The 19,386-nt window shown below is 35.0% G+C and overlaps 1 protein-coding gene across 1 annotated transcript; it reads left to right on the forward strand.

The window, feature by feature from the left end:
* The first annotated feature begins 2,531 nt into the window (after window positions 1-2,531).
* On the forward strand, window positions 2,532-4,907 carry LOC141717629 (putative pectate lyase 18). The gene is made up of 4 exons (XM_074519781.1): window positions 2,532-2,737; window positions 2,956-3,696; window positions 3,782-3,920; window positions 4,381-4,907. Exons 1-4 carry the CDS (start codon window positions 2,622-2,624, stop codon window positions 4,600-4,602), a joined length of 1,218 nt encoding a protein of 405 aa, XP_074375882.1. The 5' UTR covers window positions 2,532-2,621; the 3' UTR covers window positions 4,603-4,907.
* The last annotated feature ends 14,479 nt before the right edge of the window (window positions 4,908-19,386 follow it).

The raw sequence follows: 19,386 nt of genomic DNA on the forward strand, positions 1-19,386 counted from the left end.
TGCGTGAGCACGTAGGATTTACCCGGTGCGCACCCGAAGGGTAGCAGCTGCGGGTTACCTACGATAAAAAAAAATATATTCCATTTTTGTTTCATGTCATTAAGTTGGGGATGGATTATAATCATTTAAATTTTCTAATATCATGTTTGTTTTGTAAAAAATTAGTTAAGTGTTATCTAAGTATTATAATTCTTTTAATTATTTTATCACATATTTATTTTGTTGGAGTAAAATATAGGACTATAATCCCTTTCTAATACTTGGGGGAGAAGTATTATTTTATCCCTCTTACAAGTCATTTTTTAAATGATTATAATCCACTCATTGTTATTTCATGTAAAACAAATATAAGTTCGAAAAATTTAAAGGATTATATTTCAATCTAAGTACTATCCCTCAAAACAAATATATGATAAAATTTTAAAAAATTATAATTCAATCTTACATTTAACCTTTCCAAACAAACATATGATAGGATTATTTAATCTATATGACTAATTTTGATATAGGACTAATTTTGATGAAATTAGTTATCCCCGTATTATATCCCGAAATTATAATCTCATGAAACAAACATGGCCTAAGGCCATTTGTTACATGATATTAAGTAGGGGATAAAATTGTAATTTTTTAAAATTTTCATTCTCATATTTGTTATGGAAAAAAATAGCGAAGGTCGAGGGTTATCCAAGGATTATAATCTTTTAAATTATTCTATCCCATGTTTATTAGGATAGAACTATAATCCTCTCTAATACTTTGTAGGAGTAGGTATTGTTTTATCCACTCTTATAAGTCATTTTTTAAAAGACTATAATCCCTCATTATAATCCCTTGTGAAACAAACATAAGATTGGAAAATTTAAAGGACTATATTTCAATCATAAAGACTATCCATCAAAACAAATATATGATAAAATTTTAAAGGTTTACAGTCAAATACTACACTTAATCCTTCCAACCAAACATATTATATAATTATTTTATTCATATGACTAATTTTGATGGTACTAGTTATCCCCGGATTATTATCCCGGGATTATAATCCCATGAAACAAATATGATCTAAGAGAATAAGAATTGTTAAGTTCCGGAAACTTTTCCGAAAATCACAACACAAATGTAAACAAATGAATCTAATCATTTAAATTATGAATATTATCGATGTTATACGAAAATACAAAATTCATTTCTTGTCGGCCATATTTGTTTCGTAGGATTATATAATTCCCAGATAATAATTCAGGGATAGGTAATTCCATCAAAATTAATCTTATGGATTAAACATTGCTATCATATTGTTGTTTGAAAGGATCAAGTGTAGGATTTGACTATAATCCTTTAAAATTTTATCATATGTTTGTTTTGAGTAATAATCCTTGGGATTAGAATATAGTCATTTAAAATTTCAATTCTATGTTTGTTTCACATGGTATTATAATAAGAGAATTATAATTCTTTAAAAAAAACTTGTAAAAGGGGATAAACAATATATTTTCCCACCATAATTATAATTTGTCAATCCTATGTTTGTTTCACGTGGTATTACAATAAGGAGATTATAATCCTTTAAAAAAAATTTGTAAAAGAGGATAAATAATACCTTCTCCCGGCAAGTATTAGAATTTTTCAATTCTAAGTTTGCTTCACATGAAATTACAAAAAGGGAATTATAATCTTGTAAAATAAGACTTGTAAAAGGGAATAAACAATACATTCTCCCACCAAGTATTTGAGTGAGTTATAGTCATAGAAAAAACAACAAAACAAACAAGAGATATGATAATTTAAAGGATTATAATTCTTGAATAACTCTTCACTAATTTTTTTATAAAACTATGATTTGAAATCTTATCCGCTACTTGATTTCATGAAACAAACATGGCCTTAACCCATGGGGTATAACATTATTTGTTTGAGTGAAAAGATTAAAAATACATAAACAATGTACATGATTTTTAGGCTCTAATCTCTATACACCAAACTTAATCAAATTTACGTAGAAGAAGCCTAATCATCTTAGTTTCGTGAATGTAGTTAAATTGACCCTCCCCCGTGATTTAATTGTAATCGGATCCCGCATGTGATTTTGCCGACGGGTTGGGCCCAGAGAATGCTAGCTACTTAGCTAGAGTTAACTCAGTAGTGTTTCCTTCTCCTTTACCGTAATAAGTTCATAAGATCAAAGTAAAGCAACCATTAACGACCCTGAAATGAGCAAAAATCGAATCAAAAACGTTAAATGGTGTTTAGCTCGACTCATTCTCATGACTCTGTTTACCTGGCTGGTAGTGTTATTTGGATCTGCAAATGTCATAAAGCTTGAACAGAGTACAAGAGTGTGAGCATTCCCATAATCAACGTCCAAAACTAACTAGTGATATGAATAAAACAATTAAATAATACTCCATCTCCGTAATACAAGCAATTAACAAGAAACAAAGGACCCCACCTGATAATTAGTTTAATCTACACACTTATTTTTCTCCCATAAATTTTTCTTTATATATACTACTCAAACCTTCCCTCTACCCCAACACATCTGCTTTAGCTATCTTATCTCTGTTTTTATACTCTCTTTCTGCTTCAAAGAAAGGGAAAATAAACAAGAGCTCAAGGCAATGGCAGCTTCTTCTTCATCACTTTCTCTGCTATTTCTCTTCTCTTTGCTTTTACTTCCATCTCTCATTTTGTCATCCAAACAAGACCCTGAGTTAGTGGTTGATGAAGTACAAAAGTAAGTACCAAGTGGTACATTCATTAAAGTTTCTATGCGGGAGTCTGTTTTACAACATTTTTACTAATAATCTTTTCCATATGTTTAAGTGGTGCATTCATTGAAGTTTAAGTGTTTACGTTTTGTTTTTGTGCGGGAGTCTGTTGCACTGTGCGGGAGTCTGGTGCACTGTTTAACGACATTTTTACTAATAATGTTTTTGATATGTTTTAATGCAGGAACATTAATGCTTCTAGGAGGAACCTGGGATATTTCTCATGTGGAACAGGCAATCCTATCGACGACTGTTGGAGGTGTGATCCGAACTGGGAAAAAAATCGACATAGGCTAGCAGACTGTGCTATCGGGTTCGGTAAAAATGCCATTGGCGGAAAAGATGGAAAAATCTATGTTGTGACAGATTCAGGTGATGACAATCCGGTAACTCCTAAGCCAGGAACTCTGCGACACGCGGTGATTCAGAACGAGCCCTTATGGATAATTTTTCAACGTGACATGGTGATCAAATTGAAAGAAGAGCTGATAATGAACTCATTCAAAACAATTGATGGCAGGGGAGCCAGTGTGCACATTGCAGGAGGTCCATGCATAACTATACAGTATGTAACAAATATTATTATTCATGGTATCAACATTCATGACTGTAAGCAAGGTGGCAATGCAATGGTGCGGAGCTCCCCACGGCACTTTGGATGGAGAACAGTCTCGGACGGTGACGGAGTTTCGATATTCGGAGGAAGCCATGTGTGGATTGATCATTGCTCACTGTCGAATTGCCAAGATGGGCTAATTGATGCTATAATGGGGTCTACGGCAATCACAATCTCAAACAATTACATGACACACCATGATAAGGTGATGCTGCTGGGACATAGTGATACTTATGAAAAAGACAAGAACATGCAGGTCACAATTGCCTTCAATCACTTTGGAGAAGGTCTTGTTCAGAGAATGCCAAGGTAATTTTCAAACAAAACCAAAACAGAGCAAGTTACAATACATTTAATCTTTTATTTTATTAATGTATAATAATCAACTGTGCAGATGTAGACATGGATACTTCCATGTGGTGAACAATGACTACACCCACTGGGAAATGTATGCTATTGGAGGGAGTGCATCACCCACCATTAACAGCCAAGGCAACAGATTTCTTGCTCCCAATATTAGATTCAGCAAAGAGGTGAGATCTACTTTTACTTCGCCTAAAAGTGTTCAATATGGATACACGTTCGAGAGTCAAATTCGTTAATATATAGTGTTCAATATGGATACATGTTCGACGGTTAAATTTGATAATGTAATTTATTTGAAACTTACATATTTTTATTCGAAAATGAAGTATAGTGTTCGGTATGGATACAAGTTAGAGAGTCAAATTGGATTATATATTTAGAACTTACATATTTTACTCGGAAATGAAGTGTAGTTTCAATATGGATACGTGTTCCAGAGTCAGATTCGAGGGTATCAATACTATTGATAAATCGAGTCAAAAGACAAGATTCCTGAAAAGTAGATATGGAAAACTAAAAGGAAGATAAAGTATAAATTTTGTTCTACCTTATTTACCAGGAGCTAGTAACGAATCATAGGCCTTTAAGACTTTTTTTAAAGGGGAATAAATCGACAAAATTTTACAGGTGACAAAACACGAGGATGCACCACAGAGCAAATGGAGGCACTGGAATTGGAGATCAGAAGGTGATCTACTGTTAAACGGTGCGTTTTTTACGCCATCCGGGACAGGAGCTTCATCAAGTTACGCTAGAGCGTCGAGCCTGGGAGCCAGGCCCTCGACGCTCGTCGGTCCGCTGACAAGCGGTTCTGGGGTACTCAACTGCAGGAAAGGCTCTCGCTGTTAGTACAAAAATTCCGAAAAAAAGTATCTGGTGACATCGAAGCAGCTCTAGCAATATATGATACTGATTAATTATTTGGTATTGAAGTTCAATATTCTGGAGAATTTTACTACTTTTCTAGATTCGTTGTTTGTATCATTAGTCTTTTCACTTTTTTTTATTTGACATTGTTATTCGTATACAACCTCGGCTTGTTACTCCGTTCTAAGAGCTTTGTCTGACTCTTAAAAGTTCAGAGGTAGCAAGTGTAGAAGTGTTGTTATATCTATTCTTCAAGATTATATATACGAGATGTATGTTTTTAACTAGTACCAGATCATCAGTTAACTTTGCATTTTTCTTCCTTCAATTCAAAATTATTGATCACATATTTCAAACGTAATACTGTCACTCATGATAAACATATCGCAGAGTAGGGCAATCTTATTTATAATCGCATTTCTCCCCTGTATTTAAATTAGCGCAATCTTATTTATAATCGCATTTTTTCCATATATTAAAACTAGTCCGTAACATTCTTCACTCGACTCATTTTCGCTACTACAATACTCGTGTAGTTTAATGATATTGTTAAGACCTTTCCGCAATACATTAAGATTTTAGGGAAACGTTAATTTAACATGGATGGCTTTCCATTTGTAGAGTTCGATCTTGACAAAAAGTATGAACTCGATAATCCATCATTTTTAATATTCTCGTAATTTATCGTAACAAACAAAATTTAGCAGGACTAAGTCATGTGAATACACAAACACAAGAAAAATAGTTTACTATAACTGATCTGCCTGGGAAATGAAGAGAGTATTCTTAACATATTCAAACGGTATGGGTGGCTCAAGTAACCGACAACCGAAACAGTTAAATTGGGAGAAACGCCAATTCAAAGTTATTCCTGACTGTGTGTAAGTGTATGACTAAATGTCATTGGGCTCTATGTGTCTACATTACAGTTTGAATTGGCATTTCAAAATTAAGAATACAAAAAGCTTCATGTGGTCTCTCAGAGGAGTAAATTAAGGACATGAAAAGTGAAAAACACATGTACTGGGCGGTAGAATAAATTAATCTTAGGTATGGAGGGACAAAAAAGTTGAGAAGCACATGAATTTATCTTCGTTTCAATGATCTGGTCATGTGTTTAGTGGACTAATAACAATTCGGTTACCAACTTCTAATTATTATTGTTTTGTGATAACCAAAGTTTTACAAGAATACACCTAACTGCTTATCTTTGTCAAACTATATCTTCACAATTCAAGCACAAGTTCATGTATGTACTACTACCATTGTAATATCCTACATCAATGTACGAGTATTTCATGTTTTTTTTATATATACAGGTTAACAACCGCCAAAAAAACTACCAACTTCTTTTTTTTAAAATTCACAAATTCTAGACAGCAAATATCTCTTTCTGAGAAAGGCTTGGACGGCAGCGAACACAAGTCGAGTTTCATGTCTAAATTTGTTAAATTAGTTGAAGTTTGTAGGGGTCGAGAGTGTTGTCATACAATTATGCAAAGTCGGCCTTGTACTTGAAATTCAACCGTTTATTTGCAGTTATTTACTGTGGAACATTTATTTTATCTGTGTGGAACCAGAAATCATATAACAGGGTCTTTTCAATTTCTATTCCCGATATTGAAATCTGAAATCTGCAACTTGCAGACAACCATGCAACAAATAACAAATAAGAAGATAAATCCCATGTTAATAATACCATGGGCTAAATTTTGTTTTGACGCTTTTCAATTTAGTAATCAATTTTTTGTGTCTGTTTGAAGTTTGTATTGATTCTTGCGTATACGTTAAATTGTTAATTTCACTTTTTACATATTTTGACACACACACAAGTCGAGAGTCTTTCGGGAAACAGTTTCTTCATTTTTAGGAATGAGAGAAAGGTTGCGTACATCATATCCTCCCAAGACCCTGCATTAAGTGAGATATACCGGGTATGTTTGGTTTGGTTAGGTTAACAATTAATATGTATCAAATTGTTAATTTTTCGGACTGTACAGGTAGGTTATTCAATCTAATACGCAATCGATTGTGTGCGACTGTGCGGGCTACGTGAGTTTGTAAACCTATTCGTAAACCATCTGAGTTTAGCTTGTCAAATATTTTTGTTCGTTTCAATATTAATCGAATTGAGTTAGAGTAATTTCAATATTTTATCGAGTCGAGTTTAAATTGATTCAAAATCAAATTTAACGTAGCACGGATATGAAAAAAAAACAGAGTTATCAACTTACTAGTATGCAGCAAAAAGGAATTCCGACAAAGAAATTTGAGCACACAACTTTAATTTGGATTCATTTCCACAAGTATCATTCATTACGCTATTGATGAACATAATTATGAAGCTAATATAGAGATTTAACCAAGCAAAGATGAACCTAATTATCACGCTAGTTGAGAAAATAACTAATCGGTGTGGAAATTAGCTTCATTTCACCAACCATTACATGTTACAAGTACAACTACTCCATATATAAATAACGAAAATGAATCTTTGCAGCATTAGCTTATGTTTGATCAATGAACAGTCACACTGAGATAATTGGATAAGCTTGTTAATCCAGATTAAGTAATATGGATTACAAGTAGCTAACGCAAGTCCGCAAGTGTTTGCTCAGTTGGTTAAAGAGGTGAAACTATCTTTTTGGTTACAGGTTCGAATCTCACGAGACGAGAATTTATGATTATAGCCGTGCACGAGAATTTATGATTATAGTCAAAGTCTGTCGCTTAAATGCGATTTACCTTAGTTCACGTATTTTGCAGGCTCACCTCGTTTACCCAGTACGTACACGAAGGGTAGCGGCTTTACCTTGGTTCACGTATTTTGCAGGCTATTCCGTGAGTCCGTTTACCCAGTACGCACACGAAGGATCACGGCTCATTTACCCAGTGCGCACGCAAATCATAGCGGTTGCGGATTCCTGCTAATTGCAATGTATGATCTTATCTTATGCATAATAATAAATAGATAAAGATATATGAAAGCCTGGGAATTAGTATCGCACAGACATGTGCATTATGTAACAGTAAATTATAGCCAAGACAGGTTGACAGTCATATGTGATCTAGGATACTTATAAGGTATTATTCTGAATTTATGATTGCTAAATTATGATATTAGTAGAATGTTTATGGAACAGATCACAATATGAGTATTGTTATGAGGTTGTAGACATTTAATTTAAATGAAATATGTTGATTTTTGGATTTAATCATGAATATAATTATTTATTATATATCTGTGTGTCTTCCCTCTTTAGGGTTATCAGATATAGAAAACGATCCCCGCGAAGCTGGACATGTGCATTATGTAACAATCAGTACCGGCGCCTGTCAATTGCTTTCAAGAGAGGCAATTCATGGTAGTTCATTAAGCTTTGTCAAGAACCAGACACAAGGCATGAATTGCACCTTACTACTACATGACTTTGTTTGGTTTAATTTTGTTCATTTCCCTACAAGTTCGCAAATTCTTATAAACTTATCTTACCCGTTTATATATGGAATCCGGTAAGGAGCAATCGGTTATTATGTCATATCATACCATTGAATGTGTTCAGTAGAGTTTTTAGGGTGCACATTCCAGGTTATCATGCGTGATTTGATAGCATATAAACACTATACACAATTGAAGTAAATTCTTCTCCCAATATCTCAAGACCAATGATAAATTTGGCAAGGTATAATCATACTCATACATAGGTAGGTTAAATAGGATCGAAGTTGAAAATCAAGAAATTCTTCAAATTGGTCAGAAGTGGTTAATTTGTACTATGATAAAAGGCAAATTATCCCCGGCCAACTTGATCGAGAATACATCAGCCGCAATACTTCATTGCGGGAGTTGAGTGTTTGACACGCGAGTTAACCATTTGTAAACAGAGGAGTATGGGTGATTCTACCTGCCATGACATATTTCATGTATAAACAAACTTTGACCAGTCAAAAAGAATGCAACAGTTTGGAATCTTGAATACGTAATTCAACTCGACTAACTAACCCTTAAACCTCACTCACCACCACTGCTGAAACTGATTAATTTTGCATCCACCATCTAAATATTCTTTTTACCAAACTAATTTCTCCGAGCCCTTCATTTCTATACACTTTTTTTTTATATCTCATTTAATTTTATCAATTTCAAATTTTATTAAAAATAGTAAAAAAAATTATAATATAAAAATTAGTTACGCTCACTTACAGCCATTATTTTCCTCCACTACACTAACTTTATATATTACTCTCACTGTCTCAATTTATCTGTTTTGTTTTAGTTTTAATTATCAAATTGATTCAACTTTGATGTAAATAAAAATTTATTCTTTCATTATTTTGAAAAACTGAAAAATACATATCAAAGTAAATTAAATATCCTTTCGAATGATATAATTTTTATAAATATTTTCGATAATCCACTATGTGAAATTTTTAGTCAAAATTGGGTCAATTTGACCGCAAAAAGTCAAACATGACAGATAAATTGGGACGGAGGGAGTAAAATATTGATGAGTCTCACTACTTACCCACTTTTTTTATTTATTCTTAGGATATTCCACTTTTTCTTAAAATTCGTGCACACACCAAATATATATATATATATATATATATATCTCCACAGACGGAGGGAGTATGGTTTATTATAATATCAAAGATTTTTTTAGCAAAATATTAAAACTTTTCAATTGACTGGTCCATTGCTTGAACAAGAAGCCAAGTAAATGTGCTTGTCCGTCAAAATTAACTTAAACTAAACCAGGTGTTATGTTCTGTACACTGTGCTACCTGGAACGGACTTATGGGCTTAAGGAAAAAGATGAAGCCTGTAATGATTCTGGATTTAAACCAGATCACATTGTTGGGCTCGCTTGAGTTTGATCCAACTCTTTCTCTTTAAAGCCCAAATAAATAAATTACTCAATCGAAACCAGCACATTCGTTTGTTATGAATGCAGAATAGAGCAAATAAAAACTACATGCTCTTTTAGTGTTAGGTTTCTGCAAAACTCTAACTACTAGTCGTCCAGTACAGTTTTTTAGTTGTTGGACTGATTCTTTAACTAGAAGTTGCATACATTTGTATACTGGATAATGGTATATTATAGTTTTAATTTTTAGGATATTTAATTCACTTCTGTAGACAAAATATAAAGCACAGAATATTGGCCTTCAAACTAAAGTCAGTACTCAGTACTCTATGCTAGGAAAATAGCGAGTTATGACAGTAGTGAGTATTGAGCAGTATTCTAAAAACCGTTCAACTCGGATGAGTATTCAGGTGAGTGTTCGGAAATCAGAGGTGAGCTGAATTGGATTCCAACGAGTACTCAGCATAATACCCGAATTCTGAAAGATTACTCAAAAATTCGGTCAATAACTCGAATTTTGCAGACATAACCTAGTAATTTCGATTTCCTAGTTTTACAACCTTGGTATTGAATAACAGGAGAAAATAGATTAGAACCTTCCTACACCATTAGAAAGTAGCAAGTCAGATAGGGTTACTTTTACACAAAGCAGAGTGTGAGAAACCACAAGAATGGAGAGGCAAAACTCTCTTGATTTCAGATTCAATTCTGTTGCAAAACTGATCAGACTCTCGGCCTCTATTTTAACACTACTAGCAGGACTATAGCTGGCATACTAGGACCAGTAGAACTATCAAACAAACAGCAGTCTGACAAGGTAACAACCTTGTACAAAAGGTCAATGATGTCCCTACAGATGTAAACATAATACTAGAATATCCATAACAGTTAGTACATATGAAATGCTTAATAATAAAAAGAGATATTCATTCTTTCTCATTACTCCACCTCAAGCTTGGTGGCAACTTCAAGCTTGGACAACAGGTGAAAGTGTTGCTTAGCTGACAGACCTTTTGTGAAAACATCTGCTAGTTGAGAGTATGTTGGAGTGTGGGTTGTTGTCATGGCCCCTGAGTTGATTTTATCACGAATAAAGTGACAATCAACTTCGATATGTTTGGTGCGCTCGTGCAATACCGGATTAGCTGCAATGGCAATGGTTGCCTTGTTGTCACAATGGAGAATGGCAGGTGGAAGATGATGAATTCCCAGGTCTTTGAGGAGAGCTTGCAACCAAGTTACTTCACAGGACGTCAATGTCATTGCTCGGTATTCCGGTTCAGCAGATGAACGAGCTACTACAGCCTGTTTCTTTGTCTTCTATGAGATTATATTGTTGCCACGTATTACACAAAATCCAATAGTCGACCTCCTAGTCAAGGGACACGTGGCCCAGTCGCTGTCACTGTAGGCATGAAGTTGAACTGCTGAGTTTGAGGCCAACAGAATGCCCTGATTTGGTATACCTACTAAGTACCAGAGCAAATGCAGAGTTGCTTCCATGTGTGCCTGACATGGATGCTGCATAAACTGGGTGAGAATATGAACTCTGAAGACAATATCAGGCCTGGTGACCGCTAGATAGATAAGTTTTCCCAAGAGGCGTTGGTATGGGTGAGGGTCCGTTAAAGGATTTCCCATTTCTTTTATAAGTCTGAGGTGAATGTCAACATGAATTTTTAGAGGTGTGGAGGACTGCATATTGAATTCTCTGAGAATGTCCACCAGGTACTTGTGTTGAGATACAAAGAAGCCGGCAAAAGTGCGTTCCACTTCCAACCCCAGAAAGTAACGCAGTTCCCCTAAATCTTTCATATGGAACTTTGTAGAAAACATTTTCTTAAGTATGTCAATGTCATAGATATAATTTCCAGCAATCAACAAGTCATCTACATTTGCCAAGATAAGAGTAATAAATTATGAACCTGATAGATTAAACAAACTATAGTCTGACTTCGATTGTGTGAAGCCTATGTCAATCAAAGTAGTAGACAATTTGGAGAACCATCTCCGGGGTGCTTGTTTCAGCCCGTACAAAGACTTTTTGAGTCGGCATACGAAAGATAAGTTCGTGGTGACTTTAAACTCTCCGGTTTATACAGAAATTCTGCAGCCTGCATGTGAGTAACCCAATGGCAGTTTTATGTAGACAATTTCTTCCAAGTCTCTATGTAGAAATGCGTTTATGACGTCCATTTGAACCACCATCCAATCATTAACAACAACAACTACCAATAGAGCTCGTATGGTTTCCATTTTAGCCACGGGAGCGAACGCATGCTCATAGTCTACTCCATAAACTTGCTTGCAACCTAGAACAACCAGACGTGCCTTGAACCTGCCCATTGTGCCATCTACCCTTAATTTCGTCTTGAACAACCATTTACACCCAATTACTTTCTTATTGGGTGGCAATGTTGTAATGTCCCAAGTTTCATTATTTTTTAGAGCCTCCAATTCAACGTTCATAACATCCACCCATTTCTGTTGCTTCACAGCTTGATGAAATGACATCGGGTCTTCAACACCAGTTACAGATGAGAGGAAGCATTGGAAGTTGGATTGCACATACTGATCAACAAATGTGACACATAAAGTTGTAGAATAAGGGAAATGTTTTGAAACATAAGAATACATCCATACATGTGGTTTTGTTTGCCTTGTAGACCTTCTAACCTGAACTGGAGATTGAGTTTGATTGTCACTTGATGACTCATCCAAGGTTGTTGGATTTTAATCGCAGCGGGGCATGGCAAAACACTTTCGCACATATAAAATCCAAATAAAAGCATATAAATCGTGGTAAAAATATAGGGATCGAATCTAACCTTTAAAATAATTCGGAGACAACGATCAGAGATCCTTAGCAGTTGCTCCTCAAGTGTGAAGCACTCCACCGGTATCCACCAAGAAAACGATGTTAAGGAGGAGGAAGGAGGTGGAGAGAATTGGGTTTTCCAAACTTTTTGGGTTTTGGGGTTCGAATAAAAATAGGGTCTATAATAGTATATTTATAGGCAAAATTTTCAGCTGAAATTTTCCCATAAATATTATTATTATTATCCCATTTATTATTCTCATTAATAATTAAAACACCTTTTAATTATTAATCATTTTTCTAAACACTTTAGAAATAATTCTCTCTCTTGATTTAATTTCCAAAAATTAAATCCTTAATTAATAATATTAAGAACTTTTCTTAATTAATTTATAATCAATTAAATCTCATTTAATCAATTATTAAATTTGCCAATTAATTATTTATTTCACAAATAAATAATTATTAGCCATTATTAATTAATTCTTCCACCATTAAATCATTCTCTTTTTATGGTGTGACCCTGTAGGTTCAATATTAAGCCGGTAGTAGAAATAAATAATAATAAAACTATTTTATCATTATTTATATAAATTCTCTAATTTATTAAATATGATTAATTAATTAATCACATTTATTCTACATCGTGAAGGATACTTCTCAGCATATCGCGACTATCCGGATAATATGAATTCACTGCTTAGAATACCAAGAACCTATTCAGTGAATAGTTACCGTACAATAAACTCTTTCTACCCTACAATGTCCCGATTAAATACAAGGCATGGATCTCGTGTCAAGTCTATCTAATTTAATCATTTGCTTACCATTTACTATGCGTAGTTCTATGCAAATTAGAAACTCCTTTCTAATTTCATTCACTCTGGCCAGAGATTCTTGAACTAGCATAAGTGGATCAGCCTTGAACATTCGCTTCCTTCACTGGAAGGGGTAGATCCTATATTGATCATACACTATCTTCGTGTACAAATTCCTATACCCAGTAGAGCCCTAATAATTGTCCCTGGAGACTAAGAACTAAACCAAAGCATAGTTCAGTGTACACAAGATGACTATGATGACCTCAAGTCTAAGGATACTTGTACAACTATCACTATATGAACAACTGCTGACACGTGAGTGAACTCCATCAGTTGTTCAGCTGGGCGAGTCATGTTCAGTGAACTTATTCTATAATAAGCACCTACATACTAGCTATAGTGTCACCACACAAATGTCTATGAGAACAAACATCCTTCATAATGAAGCAAGCATAGTATATACCGATCTTTGTGGATTATTAATTACCAGTTAGTAATCCTACGACCAGGAACTATTTAAGTTTAGAGTTATCATCTTTTAGGTCTCACTATTATGATCTCATCATAATCCATAAAAAGCTTTACTCTAAACTATGGTATATCATATTTAAACACTTAAATAGATAAAGCCCGTAATAAAAACAAAACAAGTCTTTTATTAATATCAATGAAATCAAAACAGATTACATAAAAGTTATTCCTAAATCCCCATACATGATTGGACTTAGAACATATTCCTTTCAAAGATATGGTCAGTTTCAGGTTGTGCATCAGTAACTTCGGAGTTTAATTGAGTTTCGGTGACAGGTAGAAAGTCATCACACTCATAGGCACTTGCAATTCTCTGTGAGTCATTGAGTATGGCGTTTTCAGTTGGATATGATGAAGGATTTTTTAAGGGAAATATGCTCTCATAGAATCTAACATCCATAGAAACGAATGGCAATATGGAGTCCAAGGTAAGAAGCTTGTATCCTTTCTTTCAGGCCGGGTAACCAACAAATATACAAGGAACAACCCTGGGTTCAAATTTGTCTGAATTTGCACCCGGAGGAGCAGCAAAGCTAGACAACCGAAGGTTTTCATTTTATTGTAATCTGGAACATTTTTTAACATAACTTGATAAGTACTAGCATATTGTAGAACTGAAGATGATGTTATGTTGATTATATAGGCTGCAGCTAGCACATAATCCCCCCAGTAGGATTTATGAAGACATGACTGGAATTCTAAGGCTCTTGCAACCTCCAACACGTGTCTATGTTTACGTTCTGCTCTAGCATTCTATTGTGGCCGATGAGCACATGATGTTTGATGCAGAATGTCATTGTCATCCATGAATTTCTTGTTGGTAACATCACTAAATTCTGGTGCATTATCACTTTGAACAATTTTGATGGTACATTCAAAATGATTAACAACATACTTATGAAAAGCTTGAAAAGTAGCACTGTAATCAGTCTTTCTTTCCAATAAGTACAGCCAAATCATTCCCGAGTGATCGTCTACCAACGTCAAAAAGTATATATACTTGTGTTTAGTGCAGATTTTGTAAGGGCCCCAAGTGTCTATATGTACGAGTTCAAAAGGTTTTGAGGCATATGAATTGCTTAATGTGTATGGTAGTTTGGTGAACTTGGACATTGGCCAAATCAAGCAAGGTTTTGGTTGAGGTGTTACAAAAGGTTTGACACAAGTAATGTGTTTAAGTACAAGATCAGATGGATGTCCCGTCCGATTATGCCAGATGGTGTACATATCTTTTGACATACCAGCATAAATCAACAAAGAATTATCATGTAATTGACTCTCATTAGCAGACACAACACTGTTGCTTAAGTAGTACAAATTGTTCCTGAGGTGTCCAACACATATAGTTCTGGGGTTATTATCTACCACAAGACAATTTTTTTCCCTAAACAACACCTCACACTTTTTATCTTTACTCAGTTTAGTAACAGACAAGAGATTGAGGGCAAATTGAGGAATATATAAAACATTCAGCATGACAAGTCCACAATTTAAAACAACGTCACCTATATGTGTTATGCTAGCAGTGGCACCGGTTGGTAATTTAATGGTGAGGTTTGATGGTGCAGGTTTGATGTTGTGAAGTAAATGTAGTGAGCATGTCATATGATCAGATGCTCCTGAATCTACAATCCATTCGTGAATTGTAGATTCAGCAGATCGAAATGAAATCATACCTGAGAATGGTGTTTCATGTTCTTCTTCATAGTGAGAAGATTGGATGTTCACGTTTCCTGGTATGAGCTTCAAAATTTGTTCGAATTGTTGTTGAGTCATTACTACATTACTTGCTTCACCTTTCATTCCATTACAAACACCACTTTCAGCTAGTGCATTATTTGCAGCTCTAGAATACATATTTCGTTGGTCATTCCATCTACCAGAATTGCCTCCTCCCCTTCCAATTGGTTTAGTAGGTTTATAGAACCATTTCGGATACCCAATCACGGTCCAACATTTATCTGCAGAGTGCCCTTTTCTTTTACAAGCAGTGCACACCAACTGTTTGTCTGGATTTACATTCAAGCTTCTGCTAAACATGGCCGAAATGTCTTCATCTTGATTATGAACAACATCCCTTTGTGACTCCTCTTGTTGAATGGTTGCACATGTCATCTCTACACTTGGCAATTGAGGCAAAATTAGCAGTTGGCTTCTTTGTGGTCCAAAATTTTCATCTAACCCATTCAAGAATTGGAAAAGTCTTGATTCATCTTTCTGCACTTGTATTGCTTTCAACAGTGCTTTAATCTCATCAGATGTTATTAACAACTAGTAAATTGCTCATAGCTTCCAGTTCTTCCCAGATAGCACTCAAGATGATATAGTATTTAATCAAGGACTTCCCATTCTGCTTCAGACTATACAAATCTTTGTTGAGTTTGTACGTTCTTGACCCATTGCTTAGCTGGAACCTTTTCTCCAACTGCTTCCATACTTCTGCGGATGAGTTTATAAATAACACTGAAGCTTTGATTGCATCACTGATATTGTTATGAAACCATGACAAGACCATGTTATTGCAGGTTTCCCATTGAAGAGCATCTGGTGCATCAGTGGTGCTCTTTATTTCACCGAAGCTTTGATTGCATCACTGATATTGTTATGAAACCATGACAAGACCATGTTGTTGCAGGTTTCCCATTGAAGAGCATCTGTTGCATCAGTGGTGCTCTTTATTTCAGTCCCTTCTACAAATCTCAGTTTACGCTTCGAAGGCAACTGGATCTCCATTGAACATTTCCAAGTTCGATAATCGGCTGCTCCTTGAAGTTTTGTCACACTAATGGAAGATGACCATTTGAGGGATGTAAGAATAATGGGTTTTGAAGGTCTATAAAAGAAAAGCTGCTACCAGTTGTCATGCTTTTGTTGTATGAACAACTTAGTGAAGATCAAGATAACAAATTGATTTGTTTAAAAAGAGATAATCACACTTGCAGCTCTAATACCATGTTACTTTTGCACAAAGCAGAGTGTGAGAAACCACAAGAATGGAGAGGCAAAACTCTCTAGATTTCATATTCAATTCTGTTGCAAAAATGATCAGACTATCGGCCTCTATTTTAACACTACTAGCAGGACTATAGTTGGCATACTAGGACCAGTAGAACTATCAAACAAACGGCAGTCTGACAAGGTAACAACCTTGTGCAAAAGTTCAATGATATCCCTACAGATGTAAACATAATACTAGAATATCCATAACAGTTATGACATATGAAATGCTTAATATCAAAAAGAGATATTCATTCTTTCCCATTAGATAGATTGCTTGTGTGTTATAACATGCAGCAAAATGAAAATCTAACAATAGGAGATTATTGTGACTAAACACCTCTTTTCATTAGCACGACACAATTTATGAAACAAATTTTCATATTTTTTTAGAACTTCTTGTACTAACCCAAGTTTTAATAAATCAAAGTTAAAACACAGTTCACCAATATAAGTTAGAACATAATATAAAGATAGAGTCATAGAGCTGAAGATTCCTCCTGCATTCGTAATTCACTTTTCGACCAAAAAATGAGCATAATTTTAGATGAAAGAAATAATAGAATATAAAATAAAAATATGGCTGAGGTTTACTCTAGCACAGAGTGTTTATGATACTGAATAATGTTGAAATGATCTTATAGGGTAAGACTCAAATGAGAACTAGTTCGTGGAAAATTATTATGTTCTGTAATTATGATTTATGTGTTCAACAAAATTTTTAACACTTTTTTTCTTGAGTTGCATCAAAAATTCTCATAAATATATTTTAGTTTTACATAACACGTCAAAATTTTAATAAATATCATCATGATTACTATAGAACACTAAATATATAGAAGTATAATATGTTCCGTGAAAATTTTCTCATATTTTTTTTATCTATATACAAATTTTTGTTTTAATTAACATAACATATATATTTTGAATAAGAGATACAAAAAATATAAGAAAAATGAATGTTCTCTGATGTTCTCCAATTAAGGTTAGACATATTTGTATGTGTTGTGAGAGGGAAATGGTACAACACTTTTTAGAGGAAATTGCTGAAATAACGGGAAGTATGTCTAGATTTAGGCCGGATCGTTGGCCTATTCGTGATAGCTGTATACGCCCAACTCGCCGGAATCCGGTGGCGAGTAAGGCTGTGCTTAGACTGGATTTGCAAGGTTTCCGAGGTATGATGACTGAATAATTCCTACTCAGTCATAAACATGCTCGGATGATTTCACAGAATGCTTCTACTCGATGATTAGTAGAGAAAACGCGTGTCTAACCCCGCAAATGGCCTACATATCCTATATTTATAGGAATCAAGTCCGCATGTAGTTCTAGTTGTTGTAGGACTCCTCATTAGATTAGCCAACCACGTTTTTGCCCAAGCCTAGGGCTGTTTTTGATCCTTATCCAGCTAGGTTTAGGCTAGGACAAGAGAGTCCTACTTCTAATACACCACTAACCCTTACTTATCCAAGTAATTATTGTATTTATCAACCATATATATGTATATTCCATACATGCATTAAGTTAATCCGTTTATAGGTAGTTGTAAGCTGCTAGGAGTCGTATCAAGACTGCTATTTCATTGTGGAGTCCGTTTTTGACTACAACAATGCCACTGCAGGCCTCTTACCATCATCTGCATAGCCCAGCTAAGTGGCATACCCTGAAGACCCTGGTGTCTTGGCATACCCCAAGACTCTAGGGTATTAGGCATCCTCTAAGTGTGCTTCTAGCCTTCCTTTGCTAATACCCTTTCAGGAAGGCAATCCACATCTTGCGTATACCCCCACAACAGTAATATATTTGGGTCCAATACTCCCCGTTCTGCCATCCACAAAGCCCAAATCTCCCTATGGACCATAAATCCGGCCCACGGCTGATTTTAGGCACAACAGTATGCAAATATTGTGAATACAATCTGCGATTAATACATATAATCAAACAAATGTGTGCGTGAGTAAACGAAATCAAACAGAGGAAGAAAATATATAAACAGAAGAGAGATCCTCGAGTCCAGTTGAAACTGTCTCCTTAAAGCTATTTCGCCTCTCACCGTATGTGCGAGTCGATAGCCTCCCAGGATAAAACGAGGTAGCGGCGGCGTTACGGATAACGAGCACCTTCAGCGAGCTTGAACGGGTACGAAACTATCACCGAGAGAGAGAGAGAGAGAGAGAGAGAGAGAGAGAGAGAGAGAGAGAGAGAGAGAGAGAGAGAGAGAGAGAGAGAGAGAGAGAGAGAGAGAGAGAGAGAGAGAGAGAGAGAGAGAGAGAGAGAGCAAGAGAGAGAGAGACAGAGAGAGAGAGAGAGAGAGAGAGAGAGAGAGAGTTTTGTGTTTAAAGGCGAATATGTTTTTGGTGTGTCTAACCCTAACGCCTTAGAGGTGTTTATATAGGTGTAGATAGACTTGTGCGCTACTCTTTTCCATAATTAAATATCATTAATTATGGAATCGGTGTAATACTTGCAAGCTACTCTATTCCATAAATAATCTGAAACAGAATCAGATTAAATATATCAAGACATACACCATATCAATTAATCTGAAACAAAATCAAATTAATTTATGCCATAATATTTGAGCCAAATTCTAATGGAAAATAATAATTTCCATTATTAAGAGAATATCATCATATCTCACACATCTTTTAGTCATAATGCTCAAAATATGACTTACCAATATGGGACTTATACCCATATTTTCCAACAATCCCCCACATGGGTGAGA

This window comes from Apium graveolens, chromosome 4 (genome assembly GCF_009905375.1).
Source record: "Apium graveolens cultivar Ventura chromosome 4, ASM990537v1, whole genome shotgun sequence".
Taxonomy (NCBI): Eukaryota; Viridiplantae; Streptophyta; class Magnoliopsida; order Apiales; family Apiaceae; genus Apium; species Apium graveolens.

Bases quoted from the DNA above. Each gene is read 5' to 3' on its own strand.
- LOC141717629 (XM_074519781.1), top strand. From the start codon at position 2,622: ATGGCAGCTTCTTCTTCATCACTTTCTCTGCTATTTCTCTTCTCTTTG. The intron at 2,738-2,955 runs GTAAGTACCAAG...GTTTTAATGCAG, and splicing joins GTGGTTGATGAAGTACAAAA to GAACATTAATGCTTCTAGGA. The intron at 3,697-3,781 runs GTAATTTTCAAA...TCAACTGTGCAG, and splicing joins CTTGTTCAGAGAATGCCAAG to ATGTAGACATGGATACTTCC.